We start from the raw sequence: 27421 nt of genomic DNA on the forward strand, positions 1-27421 counted from the left end.
TTGCTGAGGTGTTATGGATGCCCAGGATGCTTCAATAGCGGCCTTTAGCTCATTAGCATTGTTGGGTCTGGTGTCTTTCAGCTTCTTCTTCACAATACCCCACATATTCTCTATGGGGTTCAGGTCAGGGGAATTGGCAGGCCAATCGAGGACAGTAATGCCATGGTCAGTACACCAGTTACTGGTGGTTTTGGCACTGTGGGCAGGTGCCAGATCATGCTGGAAAATGAATTCCTCATCTCCATAGAGCTTTTCAGCAGACGGAAGCATGTAGTGCTCTAAAATCTCTTGGTACACAGCTGCATTTACTCTGGGCTTGATGAAACACAGTGGACCAACACCAGCAGCTGACATGGCTCCCCAAACCATCGCTGACTGTGGGAACTTCACACTGGATTTCAAGCAACTTGGATTTTGCTCCTCTCCAGCCTTTCTCCAGACTCTGGCGCCTTGACTTCCAAATGAAATACAAAACTTGCTTTCGTCTGAAAAGAGGACTTTGGACCACTCTGCAACTGTCCAGTGCTTCTTTTCCATAGCCCAAGTCAGACGCTTCTTCCGTTGTCTTGAGTTCAGAAGTGGCTTGACCATGGGAATACGGCTATTGTAGCCCATTTCCCGGACACATCTGTGAACAGTGGCTTTTGATACTGTCAGGTAAATTAATCCTAAATTGTATTAATCCACATTGGAAAGACTATCATATGTATTTGTTTACCTCAATCAATATATATATATATATATATATCTACACTACGAATATGTTTCTGCGCAATTATGTATTTTCTGCACTGAGTGTATTACAAACATAATAGGGGCACTTCCCCTTTAAGAAAACGGGTCAACAAACCATTACTTCCTGACTGCTGACGGAGGAGCGTGTTGGCGCCAAACTGGGACCAATGAGGAGAAGGTCAACGCCTACTCCATGTATTTAGCCACATGTTTTACGACTCTTTGGACACACTGGAGCGGAGCCGTGAGACAGCAACATGGGGGCTCTATGAGCCATGCAGTCTATGGACACGGCGATGCGAATTGTGTCCTCAGCTGAGAGTATTTTCTATGTTTGACTTATCACGTTAATAAATATATCGATTGAACTAGAGGATTGCTGTTTTGAATAGACATTCAAGCTCCGAGTTCTTCTACTTTTTCCACCCTTTAATACCTGGACTCCAGCTTCAGTCCACTGTCTTTGAAGCTCCCCCAAATTCTGGAAGCGACTCTTCTTCACAATGCTGTTAAGGCTGCGGTCATCTCTCTTGGTTGTGCAGCGTTTCCTGCCACATTTCCCCCTTCCAACAGACTTTTTGTGGATGTGCTTTGAAACTGCACTCTGTGAACAGCTTGCTCTTTGAGACATTTCTTTTTGTGTCTTACCCTCCTGATGGAGGGTATCAATGATGGTCCTCTGGACAGCAGTCAGATCAGCAGTCTTCCCCATACTTGTGATTTAGTTTACTGAACCAAGCTGAGTGTTTTTCAAGGCTCAGGAAACCCTTGCAGGTGTTTCGAGTTAATTAGACGATTCAAGTGATTCGTTGAACACCCTACTAGTATACTTTTTCATGATATTCTAATATTTAGAGATAGGATATTTGAGTTTTCTTAAGCTGTATGCCATAATCAGCAATATTAAAATAATAAAAGGCTTACAATATTTCAGTTGATTTGTAATGAATCCAGAATGTATGACATTTTTGTTTTTTTAATTGCATTACAGAAAATAAAGAACTTTATCACAATATTCTAATTTTCTGAGACAGTCCTGTATATATATTTTACATATATATATATATATATATATATATATATATATATATATATAGAGAGAGAGAGAGAAGATTTAACTTATGAATTAAGGAATGTATATTTTTTATATATATATATATATTTTATATATATATATATATATATATATATATATATATTTATATATATATATATTACATATATATATATTTTATATATATATATATTACATACATATATATTTTTTTAATTTTTTTACATATATATATATGTGACATATATATATATATGTAATCTATATATATATATATTACATATATATATATATTACATATATATATATATATTACATATATATAACATATATATATATATATATATATATGTATGTAATATATATATATATATATATATATATATATATATATATATATATATATATATATGTAAAATATATATATATATATATATGTGTAAAAAAAAATATATATATATATGTATGTAATATATATATATATATATGCCTCCCATCCATCCATCCTGTGGGCCCACCACTCATGGGAAAAACCGCTGGGGTCGGGTGCGCTGTCACACGGGTGGCAGTGATGGTCAGGGACCTCGACGGACCAGACCCGGGCAGCAGAGGCTGGGCTCTGGGGACGTGGAACATCACCTCTCTGTGGGGGAAGGAGCTGGAACTAGTGCGGGAGGTGGATCGCTACCAGTTGGATCTGGTGGGGCTTACCTCCACGCACAGTCTTGGCTCTGGAACCGTACTCCTGGATAGGGGTTGGACTCTATTCTTCTCCGAAGTTGCCCAAGGTGTGAGGCGTCGGGCCGAGGTGGGGATACTCACTAGCCCCCGGCTGAGCGCCGCTACGTTGGAGTTTATCCCGGTGGACGAGAGGGTCGCCTCCCTACGCCTTCGGGTTATGGGGGGGAAAACTCTGACTGTTGTTTGTGCCTATGCCCCAAACCGCAGTTCTGAGTATTCGGCCTTCTTGGAGACCCTGAATGGAGCCCTGCAGGGGGCTCCAGTAGGGGACTCCGTAGTCTTGCTGGGAGACTTCAACGCACACGTGGGAAACGATGGAGACACCTGGAGAGGCGTGATTGGGAGGAAGGGCCTCCCTGATCTAAACCCGAACGGTCGTTTGTTGTTGGACTTCTGTGCTAGTCATGGAATGGCCATAACAAACACCATGTTCGAACATAAGGATGCTCATAAGTGCACGTGGTACCAGAGCACCCTAGGCCAAAGGTCAATGATCGATTTCGTAATCGTATCATCTGATCTGAGGCCGCATGTTTTGGACACTCGGGTGAAGAGAGGGGCGGAGCTGTCGACTGATCTCCATCTGGTGGTGAGTTGGATCAAGGGGTGGGGGAAGACTCTGGACAGACCTGGTAAACCCAAACGGGTAGTGCAGCTATCCCTGTGGAGGTTGGGGGCATTGAACCTGAGTGGGCGATGTTCAAAACCTCTATTGCTGAAGCTGCGGTGATGAGCTGTGGTCTCAAGGTCTTAGGTGCCTCAAGGGGCGGTAACCCTCGAACACCGTGGTGGACCCCGGTGGTCAGGGAAGCCGTCCGACTGAAGAAGGAGTCCTTCCGGGTTATGTTATCCGGGAGGACTCCGGAAACAGTTGCAGGGTATCGAAGGACTAGAAGGGCGGCAGCTTCTGCCGTGTCAGAGGCAAAGCAGCGGGTGTGGGAGAAGTTTGGAGAAACTATGGAGAAGGACTTTCGGTCGGCACCAAGGTGCTTCTGGAAAACCATCCGGCACCTCAGGAGGGGGAAGCGAGGAACCATCCAAGCTGTGTACAGCAAGGGTGGGACCCTGCTGACTTCAACTGAGAAGGTTATCGGCCGCTGGAAGGAGCACTTTGAGGAACTCCTGAATACGACTAACACGCCCTCTATGGTTGAGGCAGAGCTGGAAGCTGATGGGGGATCATCGTCAATTTCCCTGATGGAAGTCACTGAGGTAGTCAAACAACTCCACAGTGGCAAAGCCGCAGGGGTTGATGAGATCCGTCCAGAAATGCTGAAGGCTTTGGGTGTTGAGGGGCTGTCTTGGTTGACACGCCTCGTCAACATTGCGTGGAAGTCTGGGACAGTGCCTAGGGGTTGGCAGACCGGGGTGGTGGTTCCCCTATTTAAAAAGGGGGACCAGAGAGTGTGTGCCAACTACAGGGGTATCACACTTCTCAGCCTCCCTGGTAAAGTCTACTCCAAGGTACTGGAAAGGAGGGTTCGGCCGGTAGTTGAACCTCTGATTGAAGAGGAACAATGCGGATTCCGTCCTGGTCATGGAACAACAGACCAACTCTTTACAAGATCCTGGAGGGGGCCTGGGAGTACACCCAACCAGTCTACATGTGTTTTGTGGATCTGGAGAAGGCGTATGACCGGGTCCCCCGGGTGATACTGTGGGAGGTGCTGCGGGAGTATGGGGTGAGGGGGTCACTTTTGAGGGCCATCCAATCCCTGTACGCCCAAAGCGAGAGTTGTGTCCGGATACTCGGCAGTAAGTCGGACTCGTTTCCTGTGAATGTTGGCCTCCGACAGGGCTGCGCTTTATCACCAATCCTGTTCGTGATTTTCATGGATAGGATATCGAGGCGTAGTCGTGGAGGAGAGGGGTTGCAGTTCAGTGACCTGAGGATCTCAGCGCTGCTCTTTGCAGATGATGTGGTCCTTATGGCATCATCGGTTGGGATGAGGATCAGCACCTCCAAATCTGAGGCCATGGCTCTCAGCAGGAAACCGGTGGATTGCCTACTCCGGGTAGGGAATGAGCCATTACCCCAAGTGAAGGAGTTCAAGTACCTCGGGGTCTTGTTCGCGAGTGAGGGGACAATGGAGCGAGAGATTGGCCGGAGAATCGGAGCAGCGGGGGCGGTATTACAGTCACTTTACCGCACCGTTGTGACGAAAAGAGAGCTGAGCCAGAAGGCAAAGCTCTCAATATACCGGTCGATCTTCGTTCCTACCCTCACCTATGGTCATGAAGGCTGGGTCATGACCGAAAGAACGAGATCACGGGTACAAGCGGCCGAAATGGGTTTTCTCAGACGGGTGGCTGGCGTCTCCCTTAGAGATAGGGTGAGAAGCTCAGCCATCCGTGAGAGACTCGGAGTAGAGCCGCTGCTCCTTTACGTTGAAAGGAGCCAGTTGAGGTGGTTCGGGCATCTAGTAAGGATGCCACCTGGGCGCCTCCCTAGGGAGGTGTTCCAGGCACGTCCAGCTGGGAGGAGACCCCGGGGAAGACCCAGGACTCGGTGGAGAGATTATATCTCCTCACTGGCCTGGGAACACCTCAGGATCCCCCAGTCGGAGCTGGAGGATGTGGCCCGGAGAAGGGAAGATTGGGGTTCCTTACTGGAGCTGCTGCCCCCGCGACCCGATCCCGGATAAGCGGTAGACGATGGATGGATGGATGGATATATATATATATATATATATATATATATATATGTCAAATATATATATATATATATATATATGTATATATATGTAATATATATATATATATATATATATATATATATATATAAAAATATATATATATATAAAATATATATAAAAGTAAAATATATATATATATTATTTCACTAATTCAATTCAAAAGGTGAAACTCAAATGATATGAATTCATTACACACAAAGTGAAATATTTAAAGCCTTTATTTGTTTTAATCTTGATGATTACGGCTTACAGCCAATGAAAACCCAAAAATCAGCATCTCAGAAAATTTGAATATTACATAAAACCAATAAGAAAAGGATTTTTAATACATAAATGTCGGCCATCTGAAAAGTATGTTCATGTGTCTGCACTCAGTACTTGGTTGGGCCTCCTTTTGCATGAATTACTGCATCAATGCGACGTGGCATGGAGGCGATCAGCGTATGGCACTGCTGAGGGGTTATGGAAGCCCAGGTTGCTTCGATAGCGGCCTTCAGCTTGTCTGCATTGTTGGGTCTCGTGTCTCTCATCTTCCTCTTGATAATACCGCAGAGATTTTCTATAGGGTTCAGGTCAGGTGAGTTTTCAGGCCAATCAAGCACATTGATTCCATGGTCATTAAACCAGGCATTAGTACTTTTGGCAGTGTGGGCAGGTGCCAAGTCCTGCTGGAAAATGAAATCAGCATCTCCAAAAAGCTTCTCAGAAGAAGGAAGCATGAAGTGCTCTAAAACTTCCTGGTAGACGGCTGCGTTCACTTTGGATTTGAGATAACACAGTGGACAACACTAGCCGATGACATGGCTCCCCAAATCATTACTGACTGTGGAAACTTCACACTGGACTTCAAGCAACTTGGAGTATGTGCCTCTCCACTCTTCCTCCAGACTCTGGGACCTTGATTTCCAAATGAAAATTCAGATTTTTCATCTGAAAAGAGGACTTTGGACTACTGAGCAATAGACCGGTTCTTTTTCTCCTTAGCCCAGGTAAGATGCTTCTGACGTTGTCTCAGGAGTGGCTTCACATGAGGAATGCGACAGTTGTAGCCCAGGTCCTGGATACGTCTGTGCGTGGTGGCTCTTCACTGACTCCAGCCTCAGTCCTTGTGAAGCTCCCCCAAAATTTTGAATGGCCTCTTCTTGACTATCCTCTCAAGGCTGCGGTTATTGCTGCTGCTTGTGCACCTTTTCCGACCACACTTTTTCCTTCCATTCAACTTTCTATGGATATGTTTGGATACAGCACTCTGGGAACAGCCAGCTTCTTTAGCAATTACCTTTTGAGGCTTTCCCTCCTGGTGGATAGTGTCAATGACTGTCTTCTGGACAACTGTCAAGTCAGCAGTCTTCCCTATGATTGTGAAACCAGATTGAGAGACCATTTAAAGGCTCAGAAAACCTTTCCAGGTGTTTTGAGTTCATTAGCTGATTAGAATGTGACACCGTGAGTCAACAATATTGAACTTTCTCACAATATTCTAATTTTCTGAGATACTGATTTTTGGGTTTTCATTAGCTGTAAGCCATAATCAAATAAAGGCTTGAAATATTTCACTTTGTGTGTAATGAATGCATATAATATGAGTTTCACTTTTTGAATTGAATTAGTGAAATAAACTGACTTTTCCACGATATTCAAATTTATTGAGATGTACCTGTATATAGATATATATATACATACACTAAAAGACAAGGACGAGAGGACACTGGCTCTGCTTGTTTGCCGCTTCTCCTCCTGCTAGTTCTAGTTTAAGTCTATTGTTGTTGTTGTTGTTAGATGTTACCTTTAAACATCTAACTTATATCTTCTGCTGACTGCATTTCTACTGAATTACAAACCATGTTTGGATAACCGCTGCTACCTGTTGCTGGCACTTTCCACCGCTATTGACAGCTCCCGGACAACTAACGCTAGCTGGCTAGCTAGCAGTCTGTCGGCTTCCAACGAGCCGGTCAGCTCCTACGGTCAGCTTCCTGTTGCCAGTGGGCCCCAATACGTCCACCACTGTTTCACTGCCGCTAATGTGAGGTATCCTCTGGACAGCCCTTCAGCTGTCCCGGTGCGATTAGCCCTTGTTGCCTAGGACCGCTGCCTCCACAGCTAGCCGTCAACTAGCTTGCCGGCTAAACTGCTGCTTGGAAACGGACTGCTTCTCCCTGCTTCTTCTCCTCCTGCCATGCTACGGATAACCATCTTGCCTTGCTTAACAGTTCTCCATCTCTGTCCATGGCTAACGGCTAACCCCAGACTAAAACCTGTGGCAACCGGCATGATGTCCACGTATTCCATCCCGCAACTGCTGAGTCTCAACAACCACACAATTCCAACATGCATCTCAGCCATCAAACAATTTGGACTCCTACACAGACCTCGTTACACTCACAGAGGCTCCCGTAGAAAGTTTGTTTACCACCAGCCTGGTCCACCTGTGTCATCCATTCCTTCCATCTGGACCACTGTCGCACGTCTGCCACGTCATCAGAGAACTGACGTGCTCGGTGTTAGTAGCCCGGGAAACACCGCGAGATTGCTACACACCAAGTGGGACAGAAAACGTGGAGTGGATTTCAGCCTACTCCTGCCTCTACAGTCAACCACTCCGTCAAGCCTCAAAATAGAACTATTTAACGCACAATTTCTCACAAATAAATCCTGTCTCATACATGATCATATCCAAGACAAGGGGATTGACTTCATGTGTCTTACTGAGACCTGGCATCAGCCTGAGGCCTATTTTGCCCTAAATGAAGTCTGCCCTCCTGGCTATAATTACCTGGAGAAAGCCCGCCGTACGGACACAGTTCTACTCCAATATCATCAATAAAAACCCTGGAAACTCCAAGCAGTTGTTCTCCACCATAAGTCATCTCCTCAGGCCACAAACTCTTTCACACACCGACACCACAGAAGAGCACTGCAATAGCTTTATTACTTTCTTCAAGACTAAAGTCGACACCATCCGCTCTTTTCTCTCCAGCTCCTCCGCTCAGTCTGTCCCTGCTGTCCACCCACAGCCTGGGATTTTCCCGCCTCTTCGCGTCTTCTTGGAGATCTCTCAGCAAGAGGTTGAGGACATCATCCGCAGGATGAAACCATCCACCTGCGCCCTGGACCCTTTTCCCACAGCCCTGGTCAAATCCAACATTTGTGCTCTAAGCCCCCTGATCACCAAAGTCATTAACCTCTTGCTCCAGACTGGTCATGTCCCATCTTCTCTAAAAACTGCCGTCATCAGACCTCTTCTCAAAAAACCCACCTTAGACCTGGATGTCCTCACCAACTACAGGTCCATCTCCAACCTGCCATTTTTATCAAAGGTATTGGAAAAAGTAGTTGCAGCCCAGCTTCAGGACCATCTCAAAGCCAACTGTCTCTTTGAGAAATTCCAGTCTGGTTTCCGTTCCGCCCACAGCACCGAAACAGCTCTGGTCAGGGTCACAAACGACCTGCTGATGGCGGCTGACGCTGGCTCCCCATCTCTCCTCACCCTCCTGGATCTGACTGCAGCGTTCGACACGGTCGACCATCAGATCCTCCTTCAGGGCCTCCACTACACCATCGGATTTTCTGACTCCGCCCTGAGTTGGTTCCAGTCCTACCTCTCTGGAAGAACAGAGTATGTATCCTTGGGAGGTGCAAGTTCGCAGATACACCCAGTAACCTGTGGTGTCCCTCAAGGGTTGGTTCTTGGCCCCACTCTGTTCGCCCTCTACACTCTGCCCCTTGGCCGTGTCATCAGCCAGCATGGAATACCATTCCATTGCTACGCTGATGACACACAGCTATATATAAAAACCGACCCGATGCCACATGCAGCCCCACTGTCAACATCTTCATCATCATCATCATTGAACACCTGCCTTGAGGAGATAAAGGCTTGGATGAAAGACAATTACCTTCAATTAAATAGCTCAAAAACAGAGGCTATTTTAGTTGGCACATCACACCAGGTCCAGTCTTCCCTCATAACCCACATCACCTTTTCTGGTCAAAACATACCCCTATCACCATCAGTCACCAACCTAGGTGTAAGATTTGATCCTCGTCTGACCTTTGACACCCACATCAAACATCTGTGCAAGACCTCCTTCTACCACCTCAGGAACATTACAAAACTCCACCCCACACTCTCCCTGTCAAATGCTGAACAACTCGTCCACGCCTTTATCTCCTCAAGGTTGGACTACTGCAACGCTCTCCTCATCGGGATTCCAAGCGGGAGCCTTCAAAAGCTCCAATATATCCAGAACTGCGCCGCTAGGATCCTGATGAGGGTGTGAAAATATAACCACATCACACCCATTCTCCACTCCCTCCACTGGCTTTCTGTCGCATTCAGGATCGTACAACATCTCCCTCCTCACCCATCAGTGCATACATGGAAATGCTCCTCCATACCTCAAGGAACTCCTCCCCCAACAAACCTCCACACGCAACCTCCGCTCCTCTAAAAAAACTTTGCTCCACGCCCCCAGGACCAAGCTCCGCACCATGGGCGATTGGGCCTTCTGCTCAGCCGCTCCTCACCTGTGGAATTCCCTCCCAGAACACCTGAGGGCTCCACAGGCCACCGACTCCTTCAAGAAGAGCCTAAAAACCTTTCTTTTCACAAAAGCCTTTCAGTAAAATCTTATGTCTATTGTTGTTGTTGTTGTTCTGCATTGTAGTGCCTTGAGATTGCTTTTAGCTTTGAAAGGCGCTTTACAAATAAAATGTATTATTATTATTATTATATTGTTCTTTATAAAGTTACATCTTCTATATTCTTTATAAAGAGTTAAATGTTCTATATTGTTCTTTATAAAGAGTTAAATGTTCTATATTGTTCTTTATAAAGAGTTAAATGTTCTATATTGTTCTTTATAAAGAGTTAAATGTTCTATATTGTTCTTTATAAAGAGTTAAATGTTCTATATTGTTCTTTATAAAGAATTAAATCTTCTCTATTGTTTTTTATAAAGAGTTAAATCTTCTGTATTGTTTTTTATAAAGAGTTAAATCTTCTATATTGTTCTTCATAAAGAGTTAAATCTTCTATATTGTTCTTCATAAAGAGTTAAATCTTCTATATTGTTCCTCACAAACAATAATAAAACAATATACCTCTTTGGGAACCATCACCTAATCGTGGTGGAGAGGTTTGTGTGTCCCTATGAACCTGAGAGCTGTGTTGTCTGGAGCCTAGTGCTCCTGGTAGGGTCTCCCAAGGCAAATTGGTCTCAGGTGAGGGGCCAGACTAAGAATGGTTCAAAAACGACTTCATGGAAAAAAGGGAAAGGAAAGGAGAGACCCTGCCCGGAAGAAGCCCGGGGCCCCCGTCTGGAGCCAGGCCCAGAGGGAGGGCCCGACAGCGAGCGCCTGGTGGCCGGGTTTGATGGTCAGGGACCTCGACGGACCAGACCCGGGCAGCAGAGGCTGGCTCTGGGGACGTGGAACGTCACCTCTCTGTGAGGGAAGGAGCCGGAACTAGTGCGGGAGGTGGAGTGCTACCAGTTGGATCTGGTGGGGCTTACCTCTACGCAGTCTTGGCTAGCCCCCGGCTGAGCGCCGCTACATTGGAGTTTACCCCGGTGGACGATAGGGTCGCCTCCCTACGCCTTCGGGTTATGGGGGGAAAACTCTGACTGTTGTTTGTGCCTATGCCCCAAACCGCAGTTCGGAGTATTCGGCCTTCTTGGAGAACCTGAATGGAGCCCTGCAGGGGGCTCCAGTAGGGGACTCCGTAGTCTTGCTGGGAGACTTCAACGCACACGTGGGAAACGATGGAGACACCTGGAGAGGCGTGATTGGGAGGAAGGGCCTCCCTGATCTAAACCCGAATGGTCGTTTGTTGTTGGACTTCTGTGCTAGTCATGGAATGGCCATAACAAACACCATGTTCGAACATAAGGATGCTCATAAGTGCATGTGGTACCAGAGCACCCTAGGCCAAAGGTCAATGATCGATTTTGGAATCGTATCATCTGATCTGAGGCCGCAAGTTTTGGACACTCGGGTGAAGAGAGGGGCGGAGCTGTTGACTGATCACCATCTGGTGGTGAGTTGGATCAAGGGGTGGGGGAAGACTCTGGACAGACCTGGTAAACCCAAATGGGTAGTGCGGGTGAACTGGGAACGTCTGGAGGAAGCCCCTGTCCTGGGGATCTTCAACTCACACCTCCGGCGGAGCTTTTCAGACATCCCTGTGGAGGTTGGGGGCATTGAACCTGAGTGGGCGATGTTCAAAACCTCTATTGCTGAAGCTGGCGTGATGAGCTGTCTCAAGGTCTTAGGTGCCTCAAGGGGCGATAACCCTCGAACACCGTGGTGGACCCCGGTGGTCAAGAAGTCCTTCCTTCCGGGTTATGTTATCCGGGAGGACTTCAGTTGCAGCGTACCGAAGGACTAGAAGGGCGGCAGCCTCTACCGTGTCAGAGGCAAAACAGCGGGTGTGGGAGAAGTTCGGAGAAGCTATGGAGAAGGACATTCGGTCGGCACCAAGGTGCTTCTGGAAAACTATCCGGCACCTCAAGAGGGGGAAGCGAGGAACCATCCAAGCTGTGTACAGCAAGGGTGGGACCCTACTGACTTTGACTGAGAAGGTTATCGGCCGGTGGAAGGAGCACTTTGAGGAACTCCTGAATCCGACTAACACGCCCTCTATGGTAGAGGCAGAGCTGGAAGCTGATGGGGGATCATCGTCAATTTCCCTGATGGAAGTCACTGAGGTAGTCAAACAACTCCACAGTGGCAAAGCCGCAGGGGTTGATGAGGTCCGGGGTTTCTGTGTCTCATGTGGCAGGTTGCCACTGATAAAGTTTATGTCAGGATCAGGAATCGTGGATGCGCCTGCTGCCCTGGTCCTGCTGGACACCGGGAAGCCTTTTTGACATTTTCCTGGATTCATCCAAACGTTCTCTTTTTCAACACATCATTCTCTGTCAAATGTTGTATTTGTACTATGTTGTTTATCCTGTACATACGACATCTATTGCACGTATGTCCGTCCTGGGAGAGGGATCCCTCCTCAGTTGCTCTCCCTGAGGTTTCTTCCATTTTTTCCCCCTTTTAATTATGGGGTTTCTTTTAGGAAGTTTTTCCTTGTGCGATGCGAGGGTCTAAGGACAGAGGGTGTCGTAACCTGACAAATGTATAATCTGTGATATTGGGCTATACAAATAAATTTGAATTTGAATTTGAATGAGATCCGTCCAGAAATGCTGAAGGCATTGAGTGTTGAGGGGCTGTCTTGGTTGACACTCCTCGTCAACATTTCGTGGAAGTCTGGAACAGTGCCTAGGGGTTGGCAGACCGGGGTGGTGGTTCCCCTATTTAAAAGGGGGACCAGAGAGTGTGTGCCAACTACAGGGGTATCACACTTCTCAGCCTCCCTGGTAAAGTCTACTCCAAGGTACTGCAAAGGAGGGTTCGGCCGGTAGTCAAACCTCTGATTGAAGAGGAACAATGCGGATTCCATCCTGGTCGTGGAACAACGGACCAACTCTTCACTCTCGCAAGGATCCTGGAGGGGGCCTGGGAGTACGCCCATCCGGTCTACATGTGTTTTGTGGATCTGGAGAAGGCGTATGACCAGGTCCCCCAGGTGGTACTGTGGGAGGTGCTGCGGGAGTATGGGGTGAGGGGGTCACTTCTGAGGGCCATCCAATCCCTGTACGCCCAAAGCGAGAGTTGTGTCCGGATACTCGGCAGTAAGTCGGACTCGTTCCCAGTGAATGTTAGCCTCCGCCAGGGCTGCGCTTTATCACCAATCCTGTTCGTGATTTTCATGGATAGGATATCGAGGCGTAGTCGTGGAGGAGAGGGGTTGCAGTTCGGTGACCTAAGGATCTCATTGCTGCTCTTTGCAGATGATGTGGTCCTTATGGCATCATCGGTCTGTGACCTTCAACAGTCACTGGATCGGTTCGCAGCAGAGTGTGAAGCGGTTGGGATGAGGATCAGCACCTCAAAATCTGAGGCCATGGATCTTCGTTCCTACCCTCACCTGTGGTCATGAAGGCTGGGTCATGACCGAAAGAACGAGATCACGAGTATAAGCAGCCGAAATAGGTTTTCTCAGACGGGTGGCTGGCGTCTCCCTTAGAGATCCGTGAGAGACTCGGAGTAGAGCCGCTGCTCTTTTACGTTGAAAGGAGCCAGTTGAGGTGGTTCGGGCATCTAGTAAGGAGCCACCTGGGCGCCTCCCTAGGGAGGTGTTCCAGGCACGTCCAGCTGGGAGGAGACCCCGGGGAAGACCCAGGACTCGGTGGAGCGATTATATCTCTTCACTGGCCTGTGAACGCCTCAGGATCCCCCAGTCGGAGCTGGAGGATGTGGCCCGGAGAAGGGAAGATTGGGGTTCCTTAGGGTTGCGGTAGCTGCTGCCCCCGCGACCCAATCCTGGATAAGCGGTAGACGATGGATGGATGGATGGATGGACAAACAATATAATATTAATATTAATATTATATTAATATATTATATTAATATTATTATTGGTCAGCTGATCATCACATTCACTCTGGATTTCCTCTGAGAGAACTCTGTAGTTCTTCTGAAATATAAAAATCACTTTAGATCATATTACTGCTGCAGTCACTGTATATGAATGTAAATGATTATTTTGGTGTTATTAAATGTGTTTGTTTGTGAACGTCTCTCAATATGTCAACAGGCAGCGGAGGAAGTTTAAATCTTTAATAAGATTTTTATAATGGATGTTTTTGAAGTTTCCAGAGATCAAAACGCCTTTTCATCTTATGAGAAGTGAGAACCAGAACGATTATTTAACGTTCACAAGAATGTATTCACATTATTCATCTTCAAAACAAACTCACTCTGTACCTGATAAACCTCTCCTGCTTCACACCAAACTGCATTCATATTGTTTGTGTTTTAATATCTGCAGTGCTGGATTTGGGACTGTAAAATTACAAGCACCAACCAAACTTCATTCATATTTTCACAGGTTTTATCAGCTAGTATCATAAATAATGACGAGACACACACACACACACACATACACACAGTGAAGATATTATCTGTGGCCTCTTCATATAAAATATAACGTTTTGCAAAACAGAAAACACCATCCAGCACCAGCAACCAAACTCCATTCATATTATTAGATGTTTAAGCAGCTGCTGTCAGACAGACGGGTAACAGAGTAACAGAGGCAGAATAAAAATCTGCTGTTGAGTCTATAAACATCAAACAGCTGAGTCTCTGAGTCTCTGAGCAGATGTTGGAGCTCCTTCAGAGAATCTGTGAAAACAACAACAACAAACAAGCAAGAGGAGCCACGCTGACACAGAATCAGCTGTTTGTTGCTTCAGGAAACACAAAGTTTCCCGTCTGTGAAGCTCATCGACAAAATATAAATAAAAGGATTAAAAAAAGATTTTAAAAAGATCCTCCGAGACACGACAAAATTAGATTTATTGTTTGTTTTACACCGTCAGTACTCAACACAGCAACACAGTAACAACCCGCTCCTGCAGAAACACTCTGTACAACATCAGGAGGACACGTCCACTCCTGTACAACACTCTGTACAACATCAGGAGGACACGTCCACTCCTGTACAACACTCTGTACAACATCAGGAGGACACGTCCCCTCCTGTAGACACACTCTGTACAACATCAGGAGGACATGTCCACTCCTGTACAACACTCTGTACAACATCAGGAGGACACGTCCACTCCTGTACAACACTCTGTACAACATCAGGAGGACACGTCCCCTCCTGCAGACACTCTGTACAACATCAGGAGGACACGTCCCCTCCTGCAGACACACTCTGTACAACATCAGGAGGACACGTCCACTCCTGTACAACACTCTGTACAACATCAGGAGGACACGTCCCCTCCTGTACAACACTCTGTACAACATCAGGAGGACACGTCCCCTCCTGCAGACACACTCTGTACAACATCAGGAGGACACGTCCCCTCCTGCAGACACACTGTACAACATCAGGAGGACACGTCCACTCCTGTACAACACTCTGTACAACATCAGGAGGACACGTCCCCTCCTGCAGACACATTCTGTACAACATCAGGAGGACACGTCCACTCCTGTACAACACTCTGTACAACATCAGGAGGACACGTCCCCTCCTGTACAACACTCTGTACAACATCAGGAGGACACGTCCCCTCCTGCAGACACACTCTGTACAACATCAGGAGGACACGTCCCCTCCTGCAGACACACTGTACAACATCAGGAGGACACGTCCACTCCTGTACAACACTCTGTACAACATCAGGAGGACACGTCCCCTCCTGCAGACACATTCTGTACAACATCAGGAGGACACGTCCACTCCTGTACAACACTCTGTACAACATCAGGAGGACACGTCCACTCCTGTACAACACTCTGTACAACATCAGGAGGACACGTCCCCTCCTGCAGACACATTCTGTACAACATCAGGAGGACACGTCCACTCCTGTACAACACTCTGTACAACATCAGGAGGACACGTCCACTCCTGTACAACACTCTGTACAACATCAGGAGGACACGTCCCCTCCTGCAGACACTCTGTACAACATCAGGAGGACACGTCCCCTCCTGCAGACACACTCTGTACTACATCAGGAGGACACGTCCTCTCCTGCAGACACACTCTGTACAACATCAGGAGGACACGTCCCCTCCAGTAGACACTCTGTACAACATCAGGAGGACACGTCCACTCCTGCAGACACTCTGTACAACATCAGGAGGACACGTCTCCTCCTACAAACACACTGTAAAACATCAGGAGGACACGTCCCCTCCTGCAGACACTCTGTACAACATCAGGAGGACACGTCCCCTCCAGTAGACACTCTGTACAACATCAGGAGGACACGTCCCCTCCTGCAGACACACTCTGTACAACTTCAGGAGGACACGTCCCCTCCTGCAGACACACTCTGTACAACATCAGGAGGACACGTCCACACCTGTACAACACTCTGTACAACATCAGGAGGACACGTCCACTCCTGCAGACACTCTGTACAACATCAGGAGGACACGTCCCCTCCTGCAGACACACTCTGTACAACATCAGGAGGACACGTCCCCTCCTGCAGACACACTCTGTACAACATCAGGAGGACACGTCCCCTCCTGCAGACACTCTGTACAACATCAGGAGGACACGTCCCCTCCTGCAGACACACTCTGTACTACATCAGGAGGACACGTCCTCTCCTGCAGACACACTCTGTACAACATCAGGAGGACACGTCCCCTCCAGTAGACACTCTGTACAACATCAGGAGGACACGTCCACTCCTGCAGACACTCTGTACAACATCAGGAGGACACGTCTCCTCCTACAAACACACTGTAAAACATCAGGAGGACACGTCCCCTCCTGCAGACACTCTGTACAACATCAGGAGGACACGTCCCCTCCAGTAGACACTCTGTACAACATCAGGAGGACACGTCCCCTCCTGCAGACACACTCTGTACAACTTCAGGAGGACACGTCCCCTCCTGCAGACACACTCTGTACAACATCAGGAGGACACGTCCACACCTGTACAACACTCTGTACAACATCAGGAGGACACGTCCACTCCTGCAGACACTCTGTACAACATCAGGAGGACACGTCCCCTCCTGTACAACACTCTGTACAACATCAGGAGGACACGTCCCCTCCTGCAGACACACTCTGTACAACATCAGGAGGACACGTCCCCTCCTGCAGACACACTGTACAACATCAGGAGGACACGTCCACTCCTGTACAACACTCTGTACAACATCAGGAGGACACGTCCCCTCCTGCAGACACATTCTGTACAACATCAGGAGGACACGTCCACTCCTGTACAACACTCTGTACAACATCAGGAGGACACGTCCACTCCTGTACAACACTCTGTACAACATCAGGAGGACACGTCCCCTCCTGCAGACACTCTGTACAACATCAGGAGGACACGTCCCCTCCTGCAGACACACTCTGTACTACATCAGGAGGACACGTCCTCTCCTGCAGACACACTCTGTACAACATCAGGAGGACACGTCCCCTCCAGTAGACACTCTGTACAACATCAGGAGGACACGTCCACTCCTGCAGACACTCTGTACAACATCAGGAGGACACGTCTCCTCCTACAAACACACTGTAAAACATCAGGAGGACACGTCCCCTCCTGCAGACACTCTGTACAACATCAGGAGGACACGTCCCCTCCAGTAGACACTCTGTACAACATCAGGAGGACACGTCCCCTCCTGCAGACACACTCTGTACAACTTCAGGAGGACACGTCCCCTCCTGCAGACACACTCTGTACAACATCAGGAGGACACGTCCACTCCTGCAGACACTCTGTACAACATCAGGAGGACACGTCTCCTCCTACAAACACACTGTAAAACATCAGGAGGACACGTCCCCTCCTGCAGACACTCTGTACAACATCAGGAGGACACGTCCCCTCCAGTAGACACTCTGTACAACATCAGGAGGACACGTCCCCTCCTGCAGACACACTCTGTACAACTTCAGGAGGACACGTCCCCTCCTGCAGACACACTCTGTACAACATCAGGAGGACACGTCCACACCTGTACAACACTCTGTACAACATCAGGAGGACACGTCCACTCCTGCAGACACTCTGTACAACATCAGGAGGACACGTCCCCTCCTGCAGACACACTCTGTACAACATCAGGAGGACACGTCCCCTCCTGCAGACACACTCTGTACAACATCAGGAGGACACGTCCCCTCCTGCAGACACTCTGTACAACATCAGGAGGACACGTCCCCTCCTGCAGACACACTCTGTACTACATCAGGAGGACACGTCCTCTCCTGCAGACACACTCTGTACAACATCAGGAGGACACGTCCCCTCCAGTAGACACTCTGTACAACATCAGGAGGACACGTCCACTCCTGCAGACACTCTGTACAACATCAGGAGGACACGTCTCCTCCTACAAACACACTGTAAAACATCAGGAGGACACGTCCCCTCCTGCAGACACTCTGTACAACATCAGGAGGACACGTCCCCTCCAGTAGACACTCTGTACAACATCAGGAGGACACATCCCCTCCTGCAGACACACTCTGTACAACATCAGGAGGACACGTCCACTCCTGTACAACACTCTGTACAACATCAGGAGGACACGTCCACTCCTGCAGACACTCTGTACAACATCAGGAGGACACGTCTCCTCCTACAAACACACTGTAAAACATCAGGAGGACACGTCCCCTCCTGCAGACACTCTGTACAACATCAGGAGGACACGTCCCCTCCAGTAGACACTCTGTACAACATCAGGAGGACACGTCCCCTCCTGCAGACACACTCTGTACAACTTCAGGAGGACACGTCCCCTCCTGCAGACACACTCTGTACAACATCAGGAGGACACGTCCACTCCTGTACAACACTCTGTACAACATCAGGAGGACACGTCCACTCCTGCAGACACTCTGTACAACATCAGGAGGACACGTCCCCTCCTGCAGACACACTCTGTACAACATCAGGAGGACACGTCCCCTCCTGCAGACACACTCTGTACAACATCAGGAGGACACGTCCCCTCCTGCAGACACTCTGTACAACATCAGGAGGACACGTCCCCTCTAGTAGACACTCTGTACAACATCAGGAGGACACGTCCCCTCCTGTAGACACACTCTGTACAACATCAGGAGGACACGTCCACTCCTGTACAACACTCTGTACAACATCAGGAGGACACGTCCACTCCTGCAGACACTCTGTACAACATCAGGAGGACACGTCTCCTCCTACAAACACACTGTAAAACATCAGGAGGACACGTCCCCTCCTGCAGACACTCTGTACAACATCAGGAGGACACGTCCCCTCCAGTAGACACTCTGTACAACATCAGGAGGACACGTCCCCTCCTGCAGACACACTCTGTACAACTTCAGGAGGACACGTCCCCTCCTGCAGACACACTCTGTACAACATCAGGAGGACACGTCCACTCCTGTACAACACTCTGTACAACATCAGGAGGACACGTCCACTCCTGCAGACACTCTGTACAACATCAGGAGGACACGTCCCCTCCTGCAGACACACTGTACAACATCAGGAGGACACGTCCCCTCCTGCAGACACACTCTGTACAACATCAGGAGGACACGTCCCCTCCTGCAGACACTCTGTACAACATCAGGAGGACACGTCCCCTCCTGCAGACACACTCTGTACAACATCAGGAGGACACGTCCCCTCCTGCAGACACTCTGTACAACATCAGGAGGACACGTCCCCTCCAGTAGACACTCTGTACAACATCAGGAGGACACGTCCCCTCCTGCAGACACTCTGTACAACATCAGGAGGACACGTCCACTCCTGTACAACACTCTGTACAACATCAGGAGGACACGTCCACTCCTGTACAACACTCTGTACAACATCAGGAGGACACGTCCCCTCCTGTAGACACACTCTGTACAACATCAGGAGGACACGTCCACTCCTGTACAACACTCTGTACAACATCAGGAGGACACGTCCACTCCTGTACAACACTCTGTACAACATTAGGAGGACACGTCCCCTCCTGCAGACACTCTGTACAACATCAGGAGGACACGTCCCCTCCTGCAGACACACTCTGTACAACATCAGGAGGACACGTCCACTCCTGTACAACACTCTGTACAACATCAGGAGGACACGTCCACTCCTGTACAACACTCTGTACAACATCAGGAGGACACGTCCCCTCCTGCAGACACTCTGTACAACATCAGGAGGACACGTCCCCTCCTGCAGACACACTCTGTACAACATCAGGAGGACACGTCCCCTCCTGTAGACACACTCTGTACAACATCAGGAGGACACGTCCACTCCTGTACAACACTCTGTACAACATCAGGAGGACACGTCCACTCCTGTACAACACTCTGTACAAAATCAGGAGGACACATCCCCTCCTGCAGACACTCTGTACAACATCAGGAGGACACGTCCCCTCCTGCAGACACACTCTGTACAACATCAGGAGGACACGTCCCCTCCTGTAGACACACTCTGTACAACATCAGGAGGACACGTCCACTCCTGTACAACACTCTGTACAACATCAGGAGGACACGTCCACTCCTGTACAACACTCTGTACAAAATCAGGAGGACACATCCCCTCCTGCAGACACTCTGTACAACATCAGGAGGACACGTCCCCTCCTGTACAACACTCTGTACAACATCAGGAGGACACGTCCCCTCCTGCAGACACACTCTGTACAACATCAGGAGGACACGTCCCCTCCTGCAGACACACTGTACAACATCAGGAGGACACGTCCACTCCTGTACAACACTCTGTATAACATCAGGAGGACACGTCCCCTCCTGCAGACACATTCTGTACAACATCAGGAGGACACGTCCACTCCTGTACAACACTCTGTACAACATCAGGAGGACACGTCCACTCCTGTACAACACTCTGTACAACATCAGGAGGACACGTCCCCTCCTGCAGACACTCTGTACAACATCAGGAGGACACGTCCCCTCCTGCAGACACACTCTGTACTACATCAGGAGGACACGTCCTCTCCTGCAGACACACTCTGTACAACATCAGGAGGACACGTCCCCTCCAGTAGACACTCTGTACAACATCAGGAGGACACGTCCACTCCTGCAGACACTCTGTACAACATCAGGAGGACACGTCTCCTCCTACAAACACACTGTAAAACATCAGGAGGACACGTCCCCTCCTGCAGACACTCTGTACAACATCAGGAGGACACGTCCACTCCTGTACAACACTCTGTACAACATCAGGAGGACACGTCCACTCCTGCAGACACTCTGTACAACATCAGGAGGACACGTCCCCTCCTGCAGACACACTCTGTACAACATCAGGAGGACACGTCCCCTCCTGCAGACACACTCTGTACAACATCAGGAGGACACGTCCCCTCCTGCAGACACTCTGTACAACATCAGGAGGACACGTCCCCTCTAGTAGACACTCTGTACAACATCAGGAGGACACGTCCCCTCCTGCAGACACACTCTGTACAACATCAGGAGGACACGTCCACTCCTGTACAACACTCTGTACAACATCAGGAGGACACGTCCACTCCTGCAGACACTCTGTACAACATCAGGAGGACACGTCTCCTCCTACAAACACACTGTAAAACATCAGGAGGACACGTCCCCTCCTGCAGACACACTGTACAACATCAGGAGGACACGTCCCCTCCTGCAGACACACTGTACAACATCAGGAGGACACGTCCCCTCCTGCAGACACACTCTGTACAACATCAGGAGGACACGTCCCCTCCTGCAGACACTCTGTACAACATCAGGAGGACACGTCCCCTCCAGTAGACACTCTGTACAACATCAGGAGGACACGTCCCCTCCTGCAGACACTCTGTACAACATCAGGAGGACACGTCCACTCCTGTACAACACTCTGTACAACATCAGGAGGACACGTCCACTCCTGTACAACACTCTGTACAACATCAGGAGGACACGTCCCCTCCTACAGACACACTGTAAAACATCAGGAGGACACGTCCACTCCTGTACAACACTCTGTACAACATCAGGAGGACACGTCCACTCCTGTACAACACTCTGTACAACATCAGGAGGACACGTCCCCTCCTGCAGACACTCTGTACAACATCAGGAGGACACGTCCCCTCCTGCAGACACACTCTGTACTACATCAGGAGGACACGTCCTCTCCTGCAGACACACTCTGTACAACATCAGGAGGACACGTCCCCTCCAGTAGACACTCTGTACAACATCAGGAGGACACGTCCACTCCTGCAGACACTCTGTACAACATCAGGAGGACACGTCTCCTCCTACAAACACACTGTAAAACATCAGGAGGACACGTCCCCTCCTGCAGACACTCTGTACAACATCAGGAGGACACGTCCACTCCTGTACAACACTCTGTACAACATCAGGAGGACACGTCCACTCCTGCAGACACTCTGTACAACATCAGGAGGACACGTCCCCTCCTGCAGACACACTCTGTACAACATCAGGAGGACACGTCCCCTCCTGCAGACACACTCTGTACAACATCAGGAGGACACGTCCCCTCCTGCAGACACTCTGTACAACATCAGGAGGACACGTCCCCTCTAGTAGACACTCTGTACAACATCAGGAGGACACGTCCCCTCCTGCAGACACACTCTGTACAACATCAGGAGGACACGTCCACTCCTGTACAACACTCTGTACAACATCAGGAGGACACGTCCACTCCTGCAGACACTCTGTACAACATCAGGAGGACACGTCTCCTCCTACAAACACACTGTAAAACATCAGGAGGACACGTCCCCTCCTGCAGACACACTGTACAACATCAGGAGGACACGTCCCCTCCTGCAGACACACTGTACAACATCAGGAGGACACGTCCCCTCCTGCAGACACACTCTGTACAACATCAGGAGGACACGTCCCCTCCTGCAGACACTCTGTACAACATCAGGAGGACACGTCCCCTCCAGTAGACACTCTGTACAACATCAGGAGGACACGTCCCCTCCTGCAGACACTCTGTACAACATCAGGAGGACACGTCCACTCCTGTACAACACTCTGTACAACATCAGGAGGACACGTCCACTCCTGTACAACACTCTGTACAACATCAGGAGGACACGTCCCCTCCTACAGACACACTGTAAAACATCAGGAGGACACGTCCCCTCCTGCAGACACACTCTGTACAACATCAGGAGGACACGTCCCCTCCTGCAGACACACTCTGTACAACATCAGGAGGACACGTCCCCTCCTGCAGACACACTCTGTACAACATCAGGAGGACACGTCCCCTCCTGCAGACACTCTGTACAACATCAGGAGGACACGTCCCCTCCTGCAGACACTCTGTACAACATCAGGAGGACACGTCCCCTCCAGTAGACACTCTGTACAACATCAGGAGGACACGTCCCCTCCTGCAGACACACTCTGTACAACTTCAGGAGGACACGTCCCCTCCTGCAGACACACTCTGTACAACATCAGGAGGACACGTCCACTCCTGTACAACACTCTGTACAACATCAGGAGGACACGTCCACTCCTGTACAACACTCTGTACAACATCAGGAGGACACGTCCCCTCCTGCAGACACACTCTGTACATCATCAGGAGGACACGTCCCCTCCTGCAGACACTCTGTACAACATCAGGAGGACACGTCCCCTCCTGTAGACACTCTCTGTACAACATCAGGAGGACACGTCCCCTCCTTCAGACACACTCTGTACATCATCAGGAAGACACGTCCCCTCCTGCAGACACACTCTGTACATCATCAGGAGGACACGTCCACTCCTGTACAACACTCTGTACAACATCAGGAGGACACGTCCCCTCCTGCAGACACACTCTGTACATCATCAGGAGGACACGTCCCCTCCTGCAGACACACGCTGTACAACATCAGGAGGACACGTCCCCTCCTGACTCAGAAGGCGACGCAGGTTCTTGTCCAGGCTCTTGTCATCTCACGTCTTGACTCCTGCAGCTCCCTCCTGGCTGGACTGCCTACATGAGCCATCTGACCTCTACAGCTCACCCAGAATGCAGCAGCCCGACTAGTCTTCAATCTACCCAAGTTCTCCCACAATGCACCTCTCCTCCGTTCCCTTCACTGGCTACCAGTGATGGCCCGAATCTGCTTCAAGACTCTGGTGCTGGTCCACCGTGCTGTGAATGGATCAGCCCCTTCCTACATCCAAGTGATGGTCAAACCATACAGCCTAGCAAGTTCACTTCGCTCTGCATCGACCAATCGCCTCACTGCGAGTGGCTGTTTGCTGTCCTGCTCCAACATGGTGGAACGACCTCCCCATTGATGTCAGGACAGCAGATAGTCTTCACATCTCTGCAGACTGAACACTCACCTGTTTCCACTGCAGCTCTTTGTATGTTGCACTTATACTGGTTTGACTTATTTGTAGCTAATAGTTGAATTTGTAATCTGTTGTTTCTGTATGTTGCACTTCAAACTGGCTTATTTGAAGACAGTGTTCACTTATACGATTGTATTTGAAGCTATTGTACTTACAAGATTCTTGCTGTTCGGAGTTGTATCTGTATGATTGCTTGTCGCTTTGGACAAAAGCGTCAGCTAAATGTACTGTAATGTAAAGCAACGCAACAGAGCAACACAACAGAGCAACACAACAGAGCGACACAAAAACACAACACAACAACACAGCAACACGACAACACAACATAGCAAAACAGCACAGCAACACAACACAGCAACAGACACACAACACAGCGACACAACACGATAACACAATAATACAACACAGCGACATAACAACACAGCAACACAACACGACAACTCAGCAACACTACACAACACAGCGACATAACACAGCAACACAACAACACAACACAGCAACACAACACAGAAACACAACACAGCAACACAACACAGCAACATAACACAGCATCACAGCAACACAGCAACATAACAACACAGCATCACAGCAACACAGCAACATAACAACACAACATCACAGCAACACAGCAACATAACAACACAGCAACACAACACGACAACACAGCAGTCCAAGAGAAGTCACAAGTCGTTGCTTTTGTATTTTATGCCATTGACTAATTATTGAAACTAATATCAGATATGTTGTTTAAGTAAATAAGATGTAATAGAACTTCCTGCAGTAAAATTATCAGGTTGATTTTATCCATATTTACATGTTTTGTTATGTCATTGAGTCATTTTCTCTGCTTTGTGTTTAACAAAGTGAATCTTAAAGCATACCGACTCCATGAGTATTAATAGAGAAGAAAAGTGTAAATAAATACATTTTAAAAATTAAATATTTTTATTACAAAAATGTGATCGGGGTTAGGGAATAATATTCTGTGCATTATAATTAGGGCTGTCGAATTAACGCGTTAATTTAGATTAATTAATCACAGAAAAAAAACGCGTTGAAAATATTAACGCAGATTAATCGTGCTCCTAGATGCCCCTGACTTTTGGTCCGACAGCACAGAGCACGGAGCTCTGACAGCAAATATTGTTATATGCGATTAATCGCGATTAATTAATCACAAAGCTTGTAATTAATTAGATTATTTTTTTTTAAATCGCTTGACAGCCTTAATTATAATCTGTGAATAATATTAATATAGAATAACACACTCTGTACACAATGTACACACTGTACACACTCTGTACACACACTGTATACACCACTCTTTACACACACACTGTACACACACTGTACACACTCTGTACACACACTATACACACACACTGTACACACTCTGTACACACACTGTACACACTCTGTACAGACTCTTTACACACATTGTCTGATGAACACAGTGAAGCTACAGGTGTGGGGGGGTCATATTATAAGAACAGTCAGACTTCAGACAGGAAGTCCTTCTGACTTTACTCTGAAATAAATACATGCACACAAACACACACACACACACACACACACACACACACACACCATATTCAAGTCAATATACAAACAAACACCAGCCCAGAGCTCAAAGGCTCCGTCAAACAGAAACCTGCAGACACCAGACAGTCAAGGTCAAACCGGATCACATGAAACCAGAAGCAGGAGACCTACACCGGGACACACCGGAGCCACGTGGCAGAACCGGGAGCGCACGTGCCGCCACCTCGGATCCAGGTGTGTGTGTGTGTGTTAAATGTGACTCGTGTGTTGAGTGGGACTCGTACCTGCGTGCGGAGCGGCTCTCCGTGCTCCATGACGCTGATGAAGGGGATCTCCAGGAAGGCGGACATGAAGTCGACCTGGAGCAGCTCCTCGCGGCTCTGCGGGAAGGCGAGCACGGCAGAGATTCCGGTCACCACCACGCCCTGACACACGCACCGGAACACCGACTCCGGGTCCGCCGCGGCCGGCTGCCGGGACACCAGCTGTAGACTCAGATTGTACGGAAGAAAGTTGTCCCGCTCCGGGTCCTGGTCCCGCTCTGAGTGCTGGTCCTGGTCCCGTTCCGTGTCCCGGACCCGGTTCATCGTGGCCGCCGCGCGGCTCAGTGCAGCCTGAACCTGGACACGAGCCGCCCGTTGCGCCGGGAGGAGCGCACCGACGCGCACGGTGTGTCCGATCTGAGCCAGAAGGTGGCACGGCTGCGGGTGGAGGAGGCACGGCGGCACACGGAGGAGCTGCAGGAGGAGGATGGCACGGAGAGTCCGGGACCAGGAGAAAAAGGAGGAAGAGGAGGAGGTGAAAGACATCCTGCCGAGCTCTCTGCATCGCTCTGCCTCTCCTCCCTGTACACCCGCCGAAACACCGAGAGAGGAGAGAGACTGCCAGGGGAGGGGGGGGGGGGGGGGTTCTGTAAACAGGAGGTGCAGGGAGATCCTGACAGGAGAGGAGGGGGTGGGGGGAGGATGTGGGGGGACATTAAAACAAGGAGTAATAAAGAAGATGAAAGTGAAACTTTGAGTTTTGTTTGCAAATGAAAAGTGCGCCTATAAATACAATTTATTATTATTATTATTATTATTATTATTATTATTATTATTATTATAAACTGTTAGAGGAGTTACAGAAGGTGTTACAGGAAGTGTTACATAAGTGTTGGAGGAGGTGTTACAGGAAGTGATACAGGAGGTGTTGGAGGAGTGTTATAGGAGGTGTTACAGGAGGTGTTGGAGGAGGTGTTGGTGGATGAGGTGTTGGAAGAGGTGGATGTTACAGGAGGTGTTGGTGAAGGTGTTAGAGGAGGTGTTGGAGGAGATGTTGGAGTTGTTGGTGGAGGTGTTACAGGAAGTGTTAGAGGAGGTGTTATCTGAGGTGTTGGAGATGTTGTAGTTGTTAGAGGAGGTGTTGGTGGAGGTGTTACAGGAAGTGATACAAGAGGTGTTGGTGAAGGTGTTATAGGAGGTGTATTTTAATAAATACAAAATTATAATAAAATATACTTTAATAATCAAACTGTTAACTTTAAGATTTTAATAAATTATAGAATTATAATAAATTATACATTATTAATGAAATGCTTAAACTGTAACAGAGAAGTATTAATACTCTAGTATATATACTCTTTATTATTTATACTCTGTTATAAAGAATCAGTAGTACAACTGTTTCTTTGAG

At 48.5% G+C, this 27421-nt stretch overlaps 1 protein-coding gene across 1 annotated transcript in view; it reads right to left on the reverse strand.

Annotated features, from left to right (window-relative positions):
• The window catches only part of grin3bb (glutamate receptor, ionotropic, N-methyl-D-aspartate 3Bb), a 64473-nt gene extending 37917 nt beyond the window's left edge, over positions 1 to 26556 (reverse strand). The window contains exon 1 of the mRNA XM_029427834.1: positions 26032 to 26556. Within this exon, the coding sequence (XP_029283694.1) occupies positions 26032 to 26556 (525 nt within the window). The remainder of the gene's footprint in view (positions 1 to 26031) is intronic.
• Positions 26557 to 27421: the final 865 nt, after the last annotated feature.

Source organism: Cottoperca gobio, unplaced genomic scaffold, assembly GCF_900634415.1.
Source record: "Cottoperca gobio unplaced genomic scaffold, fCotGob3.1 fCotGob3_381arrow_ctg1, whole genome shotgun sequence".
Lineage (NCBI taxonomy): Eukaryota > Metazoa > Chordata > Actinopteri > Perciformes > Bovichtidae > Cottoperca > Cottoperca gobio.